This window comes from Peromyscus californicus, unplaced genomic scaffold (genome assembly GCF_007827085.1).
Source record: "Peromyscus californicus insignis strain IS unplaced genomic scaffold, ASM782708v3 Scaffold_10__1_contigs__length_136768540, whole genome shotgun sequence".
NCBI lineage: Eukaryota > Metazoa > Chordata > Mammalia > Rodentia > Cricetidae > Peromyscus > Peromyscus californicus.
In genome coordinates this window covers 93,284,657-93,303,860 of record NW_026294391.1, presented here as the reverse complement: position 1 = coordinate 93,303,860, position 19,204 = coordinate 93,284,657, and the positions used below count along the sequence as shown (strand labels likewise).

Sequence of the window (19,204 nt, the reverse complement as noted above, 5' to 3'; positions counted from 1 at the left end):
GACACTATTTAATTTAAAAGAACATCCCTGCCAGCTTTTGTCCAGAATTCCTTTTTTCTTTTTTGTTTTTCAGTGTCTTGAAATCCTATGGAAACTTACTTGGCACATCTAGAAACTCTTCAATATGGAGCTTGGAAAATTTCACTCAGTAATGGCCAGACTCTCTACATTTCTTAAACTGATGAATGGTGCTGGAGCTGCTCTCAGGCTTCAAAAAGTATCTTCAACTGAACATCAAAATCAATTTTACTCTAAAACCCTTGGCTCCCTAGCTGCCAAACCCAATAGCTGTGTCTCCACCATTTCTCTTGGCTCATCTGCAAGAGTTGATGCAAGCCAATCTCCATTTCTTCTTCCAAACATTTGCTTCTTTGCAGACCTGTGATATTCGATTACCCCGGGCCTTTCTCTGGTGCAGTCTTTCCCTGGTGCGGGCCTTCTGACTCTCCTCTTTGCATCTTTACTTCCCCTTTCTACCTCTTCCTCACTATAATGTACCTCTCATTAGCTTCTTTTGTTACTTAATTTCTTATAGATCTCATTTCTGTCACAATTTCAACCCATCATCAGCTTGATAAAGGCATTTCAATGTAACTTTCCCTGATGTCTTCCCTGCCCTCCTGTCCTACTTTTCCATTGTGGGCTGGACATTTCCTCTGAGGCAGTGATTCCCAACCTTAATGCTGCAATCTTTTAATACAGTTCTTCATGTTATAGTGACCCCTCCAATCATAAAATTATTTTCATTGCTACTTCATAATTGAAATTTTGCTTCTGTTATGAATCATAGTGTAAATATCCAATATGCAAGATATCTGATATATGACCCTAAGGGGTCACGACCCATCAGTTGAGAACAACTTCTCTAGAATGTTTGTTGGTCATTTTTAATTCAACACTTTGAAAGGTATATTAAAATCTCCACAACAGAGTCCTTTTGTGTGACATAAGCTACAGGAGCTTTGGAGTCAGAACAATGAAAAATAACTGATTCTATGCTCTATTTATCTATGTGGTTATATTAATGATCCTGTATCTTTGGCATCCTTGGAAAAAAGGGATGAGAGATATCAGCACAGGGATATATATGTGGTGACAGGCTTGGAACAAAGTGGAAGTGAAGCATTTACAAGTAGGCGAAAACACAGTGAGTCTATGGTTAGCATTCTGCATACCAATATTGCACCTTTTGTTGAATGGCCTTATTATTTAAGGCCACAGCGAGGACAAGCAGTTGTTCTTAGATCCCACAGGTCTTGATATTCTTCCTGAAGGAATGGTCTCTAGCAGTGAAACTGTTTGTGTAATCCTGGGTATGTGCTGCTTTAAAAATTAAATCTATCTTTAAAAAAATCTACCTTAGTTTTCATTTCATGTATGGCAGAAAATTGGGCAATCCTAGGCTCAAATTAGAGCTCTTTTGTCATTCAAAACTTTTGTGAGTCTCTATTTCAACATCTGCAAAATAGGTCACCAACAAATCCCACACAGTTGTAAGAAACTAATGAGATTATATATATAAAGAGTTTGGGAGGTGACAGGCCCCAGTTATCATCCTATATACTGGTCCTGAGAGCCATCAAAAGGACAAATGGTTACAGAGGCACTCTCCACTGGATGCTACTCACCCAGGCACGCTGGTGTCTGCCATTTGGCATCACAAGCAAAAGCACTTTGACCAATAGAACATTAGAGTGGCAAATATCATGGAAATAATTGCATAGTTATGTAGAAAATTACCTCTGGCCAAGAGCACTTGCATATAACATCCAGAGGCACAAGTAAAGTTTAGAAAAAAGTTCCAACAATACCAGAAAGTCACATTTGTTTTTTTTCCTTGCGGTATAAGATTTCAGGAAGAGCAAAAGAGAGTTATAGATTAAAATGCAAATTCTTCTGAAAAAAAGGCAAGACAACATGATCAGCCAACCATGTAATAAATACATGCCTATACTTATATGCCTATAGTCTAAAACTGAATGACAATAGCCTAACTCTCACTATATGTCTCTCAACAGGGATCTCTTACTGTCTCACATTGACATGGAAAAGTTCAACATAGCAACTCTCCCTTTGAATTGTCCCATTTCATTTTCACCTGTAAAAGCTCCTTGGCAGATCCCCGTCTATCCACATCCATCTCAAGACAGCGATTTAAGAAGTCACGGAAAACAGCCGACAGTCTCTCAGGATTCTGGAGCTCTGGGGTTCCATTAGTGGCTATCAGATATAAGGCCTATAAAGAAGAAATATTCAAATCTATTCAGCATATACATAGCAAAATCATGGCTATAACTCAATTTTCTTCTTATTTATACTATAGGTCTTAAAAGAGTCCATTTTAGAGAATAACATGGGCATGGTTTCTGTTGGAAGGTGGGAATGAGCACAGGTTGTATTGATTTATAGCTTAACAGCTGACTCTGAACCTGGTTGGTTATTGATCTGATTCTCCTTCACTAATAATACTAGTTGTTATTGTTGTAGTATAAGTTCATCATCATGGATGCACCTTAACTGCTATTGCTAGACTATGGAAGGACACAAAGAGACAAAAATAATGTCATTCCTAGGAAAATGGATGGAAGTAAAGGAGATAAAATAAGTCAGACCCAGAAAGAAAAATACCTTTTCTTTCATACGTGAAATCTAGATTGCCTATGACATGAAAATAGAAGAGGCACTATTGAGAAAAAGAAAGGGAATGAGTGGTGAAGGACAAGATAGAATTATCCAGGTGCATATGCACATATGAATCTAAAAGCTACAACTTTGTACAATGAACATGTCCTATACGTTTACATAGATTAAGAAAAAAGTAAAGGCAAACCAACTTGTTAAAAGTAGCTCTCTCTGGCATTATAATTACTGGTGACTTGATTTTAAAATATATTAAAATGTATTTTTCAACTTTCTACAATGAACACAATACTGATAATTGTTATTATTTTAACCCCTACCCAGAAGCATTACTTAAAATGCATTTTAAAAGCTGTGGTGTCCAATCTTCATCTATTGCATTTGTCCTCTTAGGATTAAATGTGCTTTTCATCAAGCACTGCCCTTCGAGGAAAACGAAAACCTCAGACTATGTCTTTTTTCAATTACTGTTTTCATTTTATTTGCAACAGTATTATTTCTACCTAATTTCCATTGCGAAAATCCACACGCTCAGTTACATTATGGACTAAACTGGCCTTTGTGGACTGGCCTGGGAACTTAATCACTATGTATAAGGCTGTTTCTATGGGAAAATACACTATAGGTTCCAAATAATTAACTTAAAAATGAACTTTTGGAACACATCCTGTGTGTAAACTGGGGGCTGTCTTCATAAAAAAGAAAATTGCTACTCACTGCCTTGCTAATGAGACACAAATACAGTTGTAACCAACACAACAATGACAACAAAAAGGGTTTTTACCAGCAAAGCCAAGTCTTAGATGAAGAAGACTGGGAAAATAAATCTGGGCATGAGTGATCATGTGCCACTTTTAAAGAGTGACTGAAAATTTTAGGAAACTGAGTTGGCTATTAGAAACCGGACTAGACATTTTGTAGATAGTTATCTGCTTCTAGTGTAAGCAAGAAAGCACAGGAACATCCCTGTGTTCTCCTGCATCACACTACCAACTTCACAACTTTCAACAGTTATTCTTCTGGATTATACCAATGTAACATTTAATTATGGCTTTCACAGTCATCCACTTCCTTCTCTTATCATTATCTTTGCTTAAGATCAGGACTTCTCTCAGACAGCTTTCGTACTGTCTTAATTGATTTTCCTTATTTCGACCTTTTTGTTCTTAAGCCCACCCACTTTAACAATTATATTTCCTCACATGTTTCTTTTCGTCACTCGTTTATCTGCTTAAAAGTTCTTAGTGGCCTCCTATTACCCAAAGATATGAGTTTCAGATGGTATTGCCCTAGATTCCTCCCCAAGAACATTTGAGGAAGAAGGAGAAGGTGGAGAGAAACAGTAGAGATTTTAGGACCCTATGTTCACATGTATGATAATTCAGTCAAAGGAGTTTTGCTTTTTGTTCTATTTATCATTCCAAACAACACTTCATTGGAACCAGAGGATCAATATACTTGTTTCCAAACCACTGATCCACAAGACACAGCAAGGACAGGCATGGCATATGGTATGATTTTCTTTCTTTTTCCTTTTTCAGCTTTCCTCTGTTCTATTCTCACACCGGAACTTTTTCTTTCCACCCATACATACTAGGCAAAGCTCACATATTAATCACACCAATTTGTTGTTTAAACCTGAATAGGAAATGCTCTTTCTCAGTTTCCTCTCCTGCTTTCTTCATCTCCTTCTAGTATCTAGCAAACTGTCACTTGACTTTTGGGCACTAACATAAATGTTATCTCCTCTTCAGTCTTTGGCATCTTGCTCAGGTAGATGCAGTGTTCAACCACTCCAGCTTTCTGAGAACTGCTTTGTGTTTTAGCAGAGAAGATCTTGTGTCCCTCAATCTGAAGCAAGGAGAATAGTTGCCCTTCCCCTCTTTTGAGCTTCCAGAGTCCATAAGTCTGTTTCTACAATGCATTTGGTTGTACTTTTTATTTACAGATGTGTCACTCCTCCTGTGATCCCAAGGAAAGCAGAAACTATACCATCCATGATAATCTCTTAATTTCTTAGTCATTTATTGAAAATGCATATTTTAAAGGATGTATTATTGTATAATAAAAGCCAAAGTTTATGAATTTAGTTGCTTTGGGAATATAACAAATTGATACACAAAACATTAAAGTTTAGAACATAAAGTACTCTGTTAAATTATAAGAAGATAAGCAAAGAATGAAAACCACAATTTTTGAGTTGGCAACGCCTGGCATGTGGTCATACTGATTACCACTACTCACTAGGGGAGAAATAAGAAAGTTCTATGAGCAGTATATATAAGGATAGATTATCAAAGGGAAGAACATCTGGATCAAGCTAAGCACAACGTGTTTGATTGAGACAAACCCGAGATGAAAGGGAGATAACAAGTGCTCCCAGAAACTTGAAAAAATTGTGTCGAGAAACTTCACAGTTTCAAAAATTCCTTTTCTCTATCTGACACTGAACAAGGAAGATCCTCATACTAGAGCATATTAGATCATTAAGTAAGGTATATTTTTCCTAAGGTGAGGCACTATAGGACCATGACTTATAGACTGCATTTATATTACAAATATGATTGGCAAAGTTAAAATGGTAGTTTTTTTCACTGTAACTAAATGTAAGTAAAATTTTCTAGTATTGTAGACATCCCTATGATAACTATAAATATCTTGTCAATAACATCCAACCATTAAAGTTTTCACTACCCCTAATGTGCAAGTGAATTTACCCAAGTACTAAGAGAAAAGCAGTGTATCTAATTGGAGCAGTAATTGAATTTACCTTAATGGCAATTTCCTCAGTTGAGAAAGATCAAAGCCCTCACTGTGGAAGTTACCACATTTCTCTAAAGAAGTCTCAAGACAATCCATATGTAACCCATAAATTTCCATTAAGGCAGTGCTGAAATGGGACTATTTAATTAAAAAGCTTTAGTTTGTGGCTTCAACTCATTATAGTAGTTTATAAAGTTTATGTTGTCATTGAAAAACAAACCGGGAGACTTTCATGGAAATATGCTTGCAAGTATAAGTCTCGGTACAAATACAATGGAACAATTTACAAAGCAGATAGGGTATGGTTGAGAAATCTTGTGGTAAGCTGAGCAATGGGGATTCACAGTCCATTTTTGCATGGAAATTATGTTATTCATATTGAGTGGGTTCCCAACTGAGTCCACAGAAAATCTACTGAATGTACAATATCATTAAACAATAAGAGTGAGAAGGTTTATTCATCTATATTCAACATCAGTATACATATGATCATAGCAAGTATGAATACATAAAATTGATTTACTGATTAGTATTAAATTAGCTCATACTATTATGATCCTCAATGGACAGGCAAAGAAACTGTACTGTAGGACTAAAAATAACAGCTTGCCCAGTGTCACACTTCTAATAATGTAGAAGTCAATATATGAATTCAGGGAGTATGAGTTCAGACTCCATGCTCTTAAGTGCTGCATGACACCCTCTCTCGCTTTTTACAGTCTCTGGGCAGAGACAGACAAGGGAAGTCAAGAAATGAGGCATACTATTCATAAACATCTGGCATACTTCATTCTGTTTTTCCCTGTACAGAGGAAACAGATCCTTCTGTGGTTGATCATTCTCTACTAGTTTGGAAATGGAGAACAAAGGACACATGCAGAGGTGGAAGAGGGAGGCATGTGTGTGTGTGTGTGTGTGTGTGTGTGTGTGTGTGTGTGTGTGTGTGTGTATGCATATTGGGGGTTAAGATAGTCAACTTGTATTCTGGCTGGTGCCTGCAATCTCCTATTGTCCTGATTCCTTCTCATTTTAGAATTTCCACTCAATGCTTTATGAGCAGGATTTGGCAATGGGCAAGTTGACACGTTATGATTTAGTTTACACGTGACCTGGGATTTAAGAGGTTAAATGCCAGAGCATATTGCTACTCTGGTGTGTTTATTGATTTCATGAGAGGTTCTGACATTCCTCGTTTTTCTAAAAGGGTTAATAGAATCCGGCCTGCAAAAAGAAACCACTATATATACAAACTACTGTATGCCATACTTTGTTCCAACTTCACACTACAGTGCATAGCACTGTAGTCTAATTAACTCTATATTGTCTTACATACAAATTCTCACCTGTCCCCTAATTATGGGGAGCTGTTGTTTTGCTGCTTAATCCTTAAGGAGCCATTTTAAATGATCTTAGGGATCTATCCCCTTAATAGGTTGATAATAAAAGATAATTAGGTAGTACTGACTTATTAGGTGCCAGGCTAGCTTTGGAATACTTTTTTCCAAGGAGAAATCATTGGTGAATACCATAAAATAAATACCAGATGACTCTGACAACCCATATGGTCATTCTAATCTCTTGTTAAGAAACATGTAGCAGGCAACTTGCATTCATGATGTGAGCCTATGTGACCTTAGTTGTACTCAAAGTTTGGAAGTACAGGGCATTTCCAAGTCGGAGTTAGGATAGTAATGTAGATTTACAAAAAAAAAAAAAAAAAAAAAGGGAAAAGAGAATGGTCCAGGAAGTCAAGGAAAAGTGAGAAGCTGTGAGGAAACAGAAGAAAGATAGGCAAGGGCAGGTGCCAAGGGACAACAGGAGGGAAAGCAGTTGGTAGAACGACAAGAGAGAAATAAAGATAAAGGTCAGAAAATAGGTGATGTCAAAGGAACCTAGGCTTCATTTTGCTATTGCTCCATTTCTGTGGTCCTTAAATGTTGATTACCCTGATTTGATCAGTACACCAAAATACCTCACTTGACTCCATTATTGTTTGTTTTGTTTTTTTCTGTATCCAGAATAATTTATAAATACTTTTTCATGTTACATAATAACAGTAATGTCTCATCATTTAACAATGATATTTACATATAATTACTCAAGGAAAGAACGTAATCTGCATCATAATTTTAAACATATACTCCATTTGACTCAGCAAATAAAGCTGGAGAATTAAAAGAAAACAACAAGGAAATCATTGATATTTTATGCAAAATATTCTTACATCATTGTCTTAGGATTTCTCAACATGGATGTGATAAAACACCGTGACCAACTACAACTTGGGAAGGAAATGGTTTGTTTCATTTATACTTCCAGGTAACAGTGCAGCAGTAAGCAAAATCAGGGCAGCAACTCAAGAATGGAGGAGCGAGCCATTAAGCAGTGTTCCTTCACAGTCTCTGCTTCAATTATTGTTTGTTAACCTGTAGCACGAATTGTTAGAAGGTCTTATTAATAAAAACAAACCTGAAGCCAGGTATTGGGGTGAACGCTGAAAGATCAGAGAAGCAGAACAAGCCACAGCTTCCTCACCTCTTCAGTTCCTCAGCTGATCCTGTTTCCTCAGACTGGAAGCCTCTGGGTCCTCATCTAAATGAATCTCAGCTGAACTGTGCTGCTCAAAAGCCTGAAAGCTTAACTAACCAGCTCTAGTTCCTGGTCCTCATGCCCTATATACCTTTCTGCTTTCTGCCATCACTTCCTGGGATTAAAGGCTCACTTCCTGGGATTAAAGGTGTGAGTCACCATGCCTGGCTGTTTCCAGTGTGACTTTAAACTCACAGAGATCCGGATGGATCTCTGCCTCCCAAGTGATAGGATTAAAGACGTGTGTGCCACCATTTTCTGGCCTCTATATCTAGTGGCTGTTCTGTTCTCTGACCCCAGGTAAGTTTATTAGGGTGCACGATATATTGGGGAATACAATATCACCACATTAACCAAAAAATTTAAAAGTTGAAATGAAATTAAAATGAAAAATAACTACCACTGAAAAAGTGACTATACTTAATAATCACCCCCAACATCGATCATTTCATTAGCTCATGCCCAATTTCTGGCTCAAGGTATATTTAAATTTATATATTTATTTGCATATTATTTTATCCCTGTAAGAGCTGTGTCACTACAGTGCTCTTTTTGATTAATATCAGTGTGAGGTTATCATGTCTCACATGCAGCATGTTTCATACCATGATCAAACTTTTTTTCTGGGTGAGATGAGGGTCGGGGTGGGATGGTCTTTACATTCTAGAGGGCAAATTTGGTCCGGAGATGATGAGAAAGAAGTGTCTGGGATGTTTTTTGAAGATCACTTCTCTTAAAGCACATGTAAAGACAACACTACAATCTTCCTGGCAGGGTGAGGGAATTCTATAGCTACCTAAAACCAGACCACACAGAATCATAAACTTGTGTCTTTGTTTAAGTGAATCTCATTTGATAGCCCAATACAGAAAGCGAATTAAAGAAATATTCTGATGGAACTAAGAGCCCTGTCAGGTGCCCTCCCTCGTGTCCCCTTCAATAGCCCAAGGAACTCCACTCAATTCTAGGGCTTTGTAGTCCACACTGGGAAGGCAACAGCTTACTCAAAGTGTGATCATTTAAAGCAAGAAGTAACCTGTAGAAGGTAACAGATTCCTGACTGACAGGCCTTGGAAGAGAATTCACTCTTTGACTCACATAATCAAGTTGGTAGATATGCTAGAAAGCTCTTTTTCTAGTCTTTTTCCATTCATTAGCATCTCATTGATGAGAAGTGCTAGTGAATTTTGCCATTGGAGGGTGAAGTAATTCCTTATTTCCATCACCAAAATGAGAGGAAACAAATGGAAGAAATGTAAAAGGCATGGTGAAGAAGTCAGCTTAGCTCTTAGAATAAGATTTCAATCAGAGGTTCTCAACCTGTGGGTCAAGATCCCTTTGGGATCACATATCAAACATCCTGCGTATCAGATGATTCATAACAGTAGCAAAATTGCAGTTATGAAGTAGCAATGAAATAATTTTATGGTTGGGGGTCACCACAGCATGAGGAACTGTAATAAAGGCTCTTAGCATTAGGAAGGTTGAGAACCACTGGTTTAAACTGACTTTTCCCTGGTATAGACCGCCTTGATGAAAATAGCATGGTGTGCTAAGAGGCTCAGCTAAGAACTTTCTAAGTATCTTTTTATCAGAGTGCAAACTGTTTTCTAAAATGTTAATGTGACCAAGTTAGAAAGGACATAAATCAAAACAAAAACAAAAGTCAGAAGTAATCTTCAATTTTAGCAAAACCCTGATTTTCTTGGTAAATTCATATTTCAAAAGCCATAAGATAAAACATATGAGTGGATATTTCAGTGGGCAAATGTAAACCACAACCCAAGATTCGTTTCTTCACAATGATCTTTGATTTTGATGAACTTAATTCCTTAGCCAACGGTATGGTACTTATTAGAGGAATAGGCATATGCATCCCTGGGCTATACCCAAACTATGTCCATCTGTAAGTACTCTGAGGAATGATAAGAAAAAATCACAGGATATGGGAATCTCTCTGAGCCAACAATGGTTTCTTGATCACCACATTTTAAAACATTCCCTTTTCTTTGTCTGGTTAGTTTCTTGGATTTTAGTTTGCTATGGAATTAGTTCCTCCCTTGGCTTTCTTCTGGCTCATAATTCACCAGTTTGAACTGTCTGCTTCTGGATAATCTAAATGAAACTTGCAGCTTTCATATGGCCAAGTCCCACTTCCCTATGCCGAATTCTTGACAAGCAATGATTCTTAAGGGCCTCCTATCTTTTGACAGGCATTATTTTTTCTTATTAAAAAGAAATGCTGTTACTATTCTATAATTATTTTACTTGTAGTTATCCCAACTCTCCCCTCCTTTTAGGCATAGGTTAAGTCTTCAAAGGAAGAGGAGTGTCAACAACCCATCAATAAAGCTTGCTGTTCCACAGTGGCTTATGGAAAAAGAAGGGAATGCTCCCAGCTCTCCCTGAAATACATTCAAAACAATATTGACTGAGTGCTAGCAAAGTATGCTTGCTTCTCTGATGTTCAGGAAGTTTATGTCTGACTTTACTTCCAAATGAGCACGCGCCATCAAACCCAGACATTCCAATCCACAGCACAGGTTCCAGTGGTTGGAGGAACAAGATTCAGTTTGGCCCTTAGTTGCTGTTACTCACAAGCTAGGGCTTCTCTCATCCTGTATAATGGTCTTGAGACATACATGCTCTGATCAGAAGAGAAACAGTAAGAAATCTGACATCTGTGTAGTAAAGAGGAAGTCACTTAATGTGCCAGCAGGCCTTTATTTGGATTGTTACCATTCTTTCTCCATAGTCATAGAGGTAATGCACTCAATCACATATAGTCACACCCACGGCTACATTATGCTCCAGGTACATGCTAGGCATTAAGCTGCTGGCTTATTTTAAATATGAACTCCATTTTCAGAAGAGAAAAATTGATTTAAGAAAGTCAAATCATGGAGATGTATACTTAATTAATATTGTTCCTTTTGGATAATGTGATAGTTTTAATTGTTAATTGGGTATAATCCAGAATCATCTGGTAGAGAGTCTCAAAGAGGGATGGTCTAGATTTGGTTGACCTATGTGCATGTCTGTGGGGATTTTCTTTATTCCATTAACTGACATATAAAGACCTGCACACTGTATTGTAGAAGAATGAAGAGACCTAGCTGAGCACTAGCATACAGTTAATTCACTGTTCTTTTCTCTTGACTGTAGAGCTATTCTACCGCCTGCTGACTTCTCCATAATGATAGACTGTAACCTGAGATTATGAACTTAAACATTTTGTCCCTTAAATTCCTTTTGTCAGGATATTTTTATCACAGCAACAGAAAAGAAACTAAGATATGTAGTGTTACAGGACTGCTAAGTCTGACAAGGAGGAAAAGAGAACAAGATTTCAACTAGGCTCTGATGCTCTTATGATTTCTTACAGGAAATGGACAAGCACGAGTGGAATAAGTATGTGCTTTCCTGGTTAAACAACTGTGCTCAAACAGGGATGAAGAATTACTTCTCATTGCAAACAGTGCCATATTAAGGTCTTGCAATATAGCTTTGCTTTTGGCCTAGTCCTAGTTTCCTCCTTTTCCTAGGGGATGGAATTCAGTGTCATTGGCTCTTAAACTCTACAGAGGACTCCAATGTAACAGCAAGGAGGAGAACAAGTAGGATGTGTGGTTCACATGCTATATCCCAGACTGCTTTCAGCACTGGTAGCAGTAAGTGTATTCCAGTGGCCCAATGTTTAATACAGCCCACTGATGCTTAAAACAAAGGCATAAAGCAAACACTTAAAAGGGGTTAGAGAATGACACAAACAGGATTATAAAAGGTTCTGTGTGGATTTCAAGTAGACAGCACTGAGACATTTCACAAGTACCACAATTCATCACAGCTTGATAAGAACAGACCTACTATTTGTGAGTATAAACGTAATTTTTAAAAGAAAGGTACTCTCTTTGTGCTGATAAGGAAAAAAAATCAAAGTTTGGTTTGGCAGAAATAACTAGCTCCTTAGATTCAGGTCTTTATGGTCACAAGTCTTAACAAAATAGATCATCTGTTAGCAAAAAAGACGGTGGTACCAACAAAAGATCAATGTTTGATTTGCATATTCACAGAGAAAGTTGGGTTTGTCTTAAGCCCCAGTTACTTCAGCAAACAAAAAGAATAAGGCACTTAATTATTGGTGGCTGCTTAGAAATTTCCCATGGGTCACAGGACAACATGTCCAAGGCCAATTACATCAAGTGTCAACTTAAGGCACTGTGCTGGAACAATAAGAAAGCTGTCTCCTCCCTGTCTCTAGAAGGGTTACCAACATCATAACATCAGTACAGCTAATAACTCTCTGAGCTTTAAAAACATTTTATGAGCAAATTAAGTCGATTTATTTACATTTAAAAAAATTCCAATCTTTTTATTACTGGGCAAAAGAAGTGGTCAATTTTTTTGTACCAAATGTACATCAGCAATCAATATTTACAGACTATTTGCTCACTTAAATCAAGCATAACAAAAACACAAGCCACAGTGAAATGCAAGCAACTTTGTAATGCACAGCCCGAGACTTCACTTTCAACCTGTTCTGTTTAATGCTACCTATTTATGGTAATTATATTGAACTGTACAGAATCCCCCACTCCATGGGAGTCAGGCGGTAGGATAAAAGTTCTTTGGGGAATGGTGAATCCATTATATGGTGAGTAAAAAGAACTTTATCTTCTCTCCCTTTCCTTTCTTTTCTGCTCATGTTCATGAATTTCCACATACATTTTCTACAATAAGCTAAACACGGGCCTAGGTGATTTACATGCATTATTCACCTAATTTTCATGTAGATTCAGTAAGATGGATATTATCCCTATTAACAGAAAGGAAACAGGTTTAGAAAGGTTTTAAATGGCTTTTCAAAATGTCCCAGAGCTTTAAAGTTACATAATCAGGACACACTTAGGTCCACTTGACTACTTAACTGTTTTTTTTTTGTCCCCCACAAGTGCATGTCACTCTTTATAGTGCCGTTTTATCTTCTTTTCACTCACTTTTACTTCCACCTGTTTCAAAGCCTACAAATGGTGAACTGGTGGTAGATCAGGATAGTTTCTCAGAAATAGTTGAGTGCTCTTTCATACCTCTCCTAAAGTTCTGTGATTTTCTAGTTCCAAACACTGTGTCTAGTCACCAAAACACGAAAAAAATGGGCTCCCTACATTGTCATACTGTATCTTTCTGTCTGCAATCTCCCCATGGGTTCAGTGAATACACTTTTCAAATCCCAAATAAGGCTAGCTAGGCCAAGACATCATGTTTTCTCTAGGAAAACACCGGGATAGAACATTTACAAGCAAAGCTTAAAAGTATTTCTGGTGTCTAGAAGAGCTTCAGAATCAGGCTGGCTCAACATGGCTTGTTGATTAATTAGCCAGAGGCCAATCACATAAAGAGAATAAGGCACCAAGTTAGAATCAATCCTTATCAGTGGAATTCAACAAGGTAGTCTTTCTAACAGGTCTTTTTGTCATAGTCTTAATGTAGGCTTCTTGAAATTTGTGGTTTATTAATCTGCAAATACTTGTTTTGATAGAAGGCTATAGATTTTAAGAGACAAGCTATTAAGTATGAGTTCTGATCCCAGGCTAGAAGATGCATATGGAGATTAAAACTTGTTTCATTTTTTTCTAGTAATTAGCAGTCTAGCTAAGGAGAGATCAGTTATGACAAGGGAACAGAAGAGAGCAATAAATGCATTACTGAGACCAATTGCCTTGCATAGCCATTTATTTAATCCTTAAATTCTGCAGGTTGTAAATTATTCAGCAGAAAGCAGAAAGCAAAATAGGTGTAATCCATTTAGTGCCTCTAAACTTCGAATACTTAGAAGAGGAAATCCATAGAAACAATAGACCTGATGTGTTCTTTCATTGCTGTTTCTTTTTCTTTTTTTTTTTTTTTTTTTTTTTTGGTTTTTCAAGACATGGTTTCTCTGTGTAGCTTTGCGCCTTTCCTGGAACGCACTTGGTAGTCCAGGCTGGCCTCGAACTCACAGAGATCCACCTGCCTCTGCCTCCCGAGTGCTGGGATTAAAGGCGTGAGCCACCACCGCCCGGCACATTGCTATTTCTTAATGGGCAAAAAAAGGAAAAGCCTTTGTAATTATCCTGTTGTGCTGTCCCACAGGTCAGAGGTGGACTCGATTAAACACATGAAGGGCTGACCCACAAATGTTGGGAAACGCCCCTTCTTTTCCACTCAGCCCCCCAGGAAGCTAATCAATGCACATATCTCCTTTCCAGATTGTTATGTGAGACTAGCATAACAGCCCATAGCATTCATTAGGGCATTCCCTCATATCTCTTGCTTTCTAATCAGTGCAGGGACTAGGACCAGTGGCCAAATACCAGAGTGGAAACAAAAGGAGAGAATATTAGAGAAGGCCTCTCCCTCTATATTGGGAGCATGGCTCCCAATTACAAAATTTCAACTACAAAACAATTAGATATTTACCTCAGAGATTTCTTTGCATATATAGAAAGCCATATACAGTACGACTTGAATATAGATTTTGCAAACATAATGAGAACACACTTAATTGATGACTAAGGACAATGGGTTTTGTATACCAAGAATAAAACACGATATTAGACTCTTCATGATAATGACACAGACAATGCCTTTGAAACTGGTGTTGTGCATGAGTTTTAAGAGCAGATTTGAAATTTGGGCCTATTTCCATTCAGCAAAAAAAAAAAAAAAAAAAAAAAAAATCTCACGTCCTTTGTGCAGATGAAATATGGCTTCTGGTTTACTGTGAAGTTATATATAATCCAATAGCTTCTGACTCACTTCTACACTAAGCAAGTGCTTCTTCTGTATTTCTTTGGCTTTTATTCTCATGATCAACTATGCATCTCTGAAAAAAGCCAGTGGGGTTAGGATACGAGATGGAAGCTTTTATTTTTATTTTTATTTCCCTTTTCAGAGGTAACTGGACCACTTGAGGATCAAACCTCCAATTATGTAGTAGAAAATTCTACTAACCCAAATAATTTCCATTCATCTTTTATTTGACAGTCTTCTAATTAAGTTTATGATTTCATCAGGCTGGCGCCATGTCTATTTCTGTCTCATTCAATGTCAACTAAAATGTTCTTGCTCAATGAATTGTTACTGATAACAAAGAAAAAAACCCAACTTAAAAAATGATAAGTGTTCTCGAAATGTATTGTTTTACTTTGTTAAAGTAATTATGAAACAAGGATTTCCTAGGTAGATCATGTTACCATAGCACATGATAAAAACATTCTCCCTTCCCACATTCTTTCTTTCATGCATTTCTACAGTTATAGAGTAGAAAGCTGTAGACTAAAGAATATTGAAGGCTCTTGTTAGAGGGACTGAGAATCAGGCATTTCACACTCAGCAATTTATACACCATAACTCGGTGTCTCTGTGTTACTTGTTCCAAGAAAGTTCTAGTTCTGACCAGTTTGGGGGAATCATTAAATGGTATTTTTTCTTTCCCCCCTTTTAAGGGGGGGGGATAGGAAGTACCTGAATTTTGCTGACTTACCCTGAGTGGATTTTCATTAAGGTAAGGGGGTTCACCTTCCACCATTTCAATGGCCATGATTCCCAGAGACCAGATATCAACTTTTGGACCATAAGCTTTTCGAGTTACCACCTCAGGTGCCATCCAATAGGGAGTCCCCACCATAGTGCTTCGTTTACTTTGCTCAGGAGTGATTTGAGCACAGAACCCAAAATCAGCTGTAGAGAAGAAAAGTCTATTAAAATGAGCCCAAATAATGTCTTTTTTGCAATAGCTGATTTTTCCATGTGCCTGAACCTGCCTTTAAGGTTAAAAGGAGCGCTCACAATTGTCTTGCTCACATCCTGATCATTATCTGATCCTTCAGCTACTACTGATTTTAAAGGGGTCAGAAACAATTGACAAATATGATGCCATCGTTAGTAGACTTCCATATCACTCCCTCCCAATACTTTCTCATATATTTATAGAACTCTTCCATTTTCCAGTTAGTTATTTGCCATCCATCTATTCGAGGTCCTGCTAGACATTATGAAATAATAATTCAAAAAAAACATCTGGTCACAGTCTATAGGAACAGACTATCAGACAGGTTCTTTAATTCAAATTAAGCTCTCTCAAATAAATCACTTTCAGTAGACATTATCTTCTCAAGACAGACAGTAGGACCATAGAAATTCCCTGATATTTTCTTAAATATCGGAATCAAAATACATACTCAATTTAACAGAACCATCCATCCCGAGGAGAATATTGTCACTCTTTATGTCTCTATGAATCACTTGGTTTGAGTGCAAGAAATCCAAAGCTTGGAGGCACTATTGAATCAGAAAAAAAAAGTTCTAATTATATCACAAATAATTTTTTTTTAATTCTATATCTCATTTCCAGGCAAAATTTGGGAAAGGTTGTGATTTGATGTTGTTAAATGAAATAGATTACAGAATGCTTTAACACCATTTTCAAACCACATTACCATTTACATCAGTGATTATACTTAACTTTATGTTACATTATAGACTAAATCATGAAGAGGCTAATGCAACAATCAGTACTAGTCATTATTATAGTCCAGCTGACCACTTAGCATAACCATGCTTTGGTCTAGGTTTCTAAGTGATATGGGTTCAGCTTGGTCTTATACAGATGTTGTAAGCCTCAGTGTACATGGTGAAGTTTCAGTAGATCTAGCATGGTAAACAAGAATGTGCAACTGAAATAATTTCTTTGGGCTATTTCTGATGGACAGGTTTGAGGATGGCTACCAGTTCTAAAGTAACTAAAGGTACTTGTTTGGAAATGCTTTTGACTTGTAATACTAAAAGATACAAAATAAAGGCTCAGGTAAAATATCCTACTAACTGAAAGATTAGCTAATATAATTTAGCTTGGTTGCACATTCATCGTTTTTTTCAAGTTTCCACTTCACTTTGTAGAAAATTTCATAATGAGACCTCACTGAAGGGTGTATGTTGCAAAAACAATATTGATCAAAATAACAGAATAAAACATCATCAAATTGACTAGAAACTAAAGATAACACTTATTTCTCTTTATAAATGACAGGTCCTCAGGCTCACTGGAATATTCATGGAATACTGTAAAGCAATTACTTTGTGGGGTGAGGGAAGATTGTGTTGAAATTCCTTTGAAAGCCTGTGAGATGGGTCAACAGGTCACAACACTTGATGCCAAGCTTTACAATCTGAGTTCAATTTCCTGGATGCACATGATGGAAATTGAAAACTGAGTCCCAAAAGTTGTTCTCTGATATCCATATGCACTCATAGTACACACACACACACACACACACACACACACACACACACACACACACACACACACAGAGAGAGAGAGAGAGAGAGAGAGAGAGAGAGAGAACCCACATAAACAAATAAGTGTGTCAAAAACAAAAAATTGCTTTCTAGAAAATAATGGGAATATAATGTAGTCTGTATTTTATGGAACTCATATTGATCAAGCAGAACACATTTATGTTATAAAAATTCCCACAAATCAGAAAGGAATTCCATGTTAACATAACAGTTGGCCATGTTCACTGATACTACTATGTGTGAGCTTAGATACAGTGTCTCTTGAATATCATATTACTACTTACAAGAGCCACAGAAAAGCAAGTAAAGTAAATAAGGGTCTGGCCAAGGTGATTCGAGGACATGACATTAAGTATAGTTTAAACACTTTTCCATTTTTTTCAGTAGAGAAAATATGCTAATGTTATTTTGATGCTAGAAATATTCTGAATAATCAAAAAGAACGCATTAACAAATTTTATGTTTCTCACAAGCAAGAAATATTCTCTATTCTTACCTCTCTACAGACAGCTGCTATCTGTCCTTCATCCATACAGGTCTCTGTGACCACATCAGTTAAAGAGCCACCAGCCAAGTATTCCATGACTACCCACAGCTCATCACCCACTAAGTAGCTATAATAAGAAAAGAAAAATACTTTGACTTTGGACTAAGGAGATGAAGACTCTAATATCCTCAGGCCTTATTTGTGATGAAAGTCGATAGTGTCATGCCCATTATCTTTAAGTGATTATTGAGGAACAATCTTCAGTACTCAAATATAGGAACTAAGGTCCCTGGATAGCCTACCAATTCAGGAAAAGAGTAGGAGATTATTCAAATCAATTAGCACTATCTTCTTATAGAGAAGAGTGACCCTAGTGACTCCATCCTGCCTTAATACTCACGCCACTAAGCCTGGTATGGTGGCACACATCTGTAATCCCACCAACTTGGGAGGATAAAGTATGTTGACTAGGAGTTCAAGGTTAGCCTTGGGTATGTGTAAGTTCCAGGCCATCCTGAGCTGCAGAGATATTTTAAAAAAGCAAGCAAGCAAACAAGCAAACAATCAAAAAACTACCTCACTATGAAGCAAGACTTTCTATTCTGTGCTACTCAAACTACGGTACTTTTGGGATCCACTTGGCAAGTCTCTTAAAATTCAAACTTCACAGGTTCCGTTTTCATTAGTTATGGATAAAAGCCTAGAAATCAGCCCCTTTCAAAAGTATAAATGCAAGTTTTAGAAAACTACAAGTGCACAAATCGAATTCACATCATACTGTTGCAGATGGGCCATAAAGGACACTTCGAGAAACACTTATTAGAACTAGAGAACTCAGTGGTCCTTTCGCTCTCATTTCCCTACCATATCAATGTCTATTGGCCTAACATGGATGGCAAGCCCTTAAGCTCATGGAGGTTGAGCTCTAGCCTTGTTTCATTCACAACCCATCAGAGAGCTCAGCCGAGTGGTGCTAAGCAAACAACGACTGGAATTGGAAGAGACAGATGTTAGCCACAAGAGAAGACTTAGCACAGCCTTTAAGTGCCCGTTTGTAACACACTCTTAATACCACTGATGAAAGAGACATTAATTACCTGCTTTAGGAAAAAGGTTTAAGATTAAAGTCTCAATTCCCCTGACCTCACTGTCAGTTAATCATAAAGCACCCATTAAAACACGGCTATTGTCTACTTTTTTCGCTCAGCCTCCCAGGAACCATACTGGCTCCAAAGAGACACTTGATGAAATGTTTGAAACACCATTGCTTTCTCCTGTATGTAGTAGTCCATTTCCTGCCAACATGGAGCAACCATCCTTAAAAGGAAATCACACAAACTAGGTATATTTAAAACCAAGCCTACAAAATGAATTCTCAAGTGTTTG

At 37.3% G+C, this 19,204-nt stretch overlaps 1 protein-coding gene across 12 annotated transcripts in view; it reads right to left on the bottom strand.

Annotated features, from left to right (window-relative positions):
* Pak3 (p21 (RAC1) activated kinase 3) overlaps nucleotides 1-19,204 on the bottom strand; it is a 277,699-nt gene that overhangs the window by 6,946 nt on the left and 251,549 nt on the right. For all 12 annotated transcript variants that reach the window (XM_052737446.1, XM_052737394.1, XM_052737472.1 and 9 more), the window contains 4 exons: nucleotides 17,828-17,945; nucleotides 16,215-16,314; nucleotides 15,518-15,714; nucleotides 2,099-2,236 (listed from right to left, as the gene is read on the bottom strand). In XM_052737446.1, coding sequence (XP_052593406.1) covers nucleotides 2,099-2,236; nucleotides 15,518-15,714; nucleotides 16,215-16,314; nucleotides 17,828-17,945 — 553 coding nt within the window. The remainder of the gene's footprint in view (nucleotides 1-2,098; nucleotides 2,237-15,517; nucleotides 15,715-16,214; nucleotides 16,315-17,827; nucleotides 17,946-19,204) is intronic.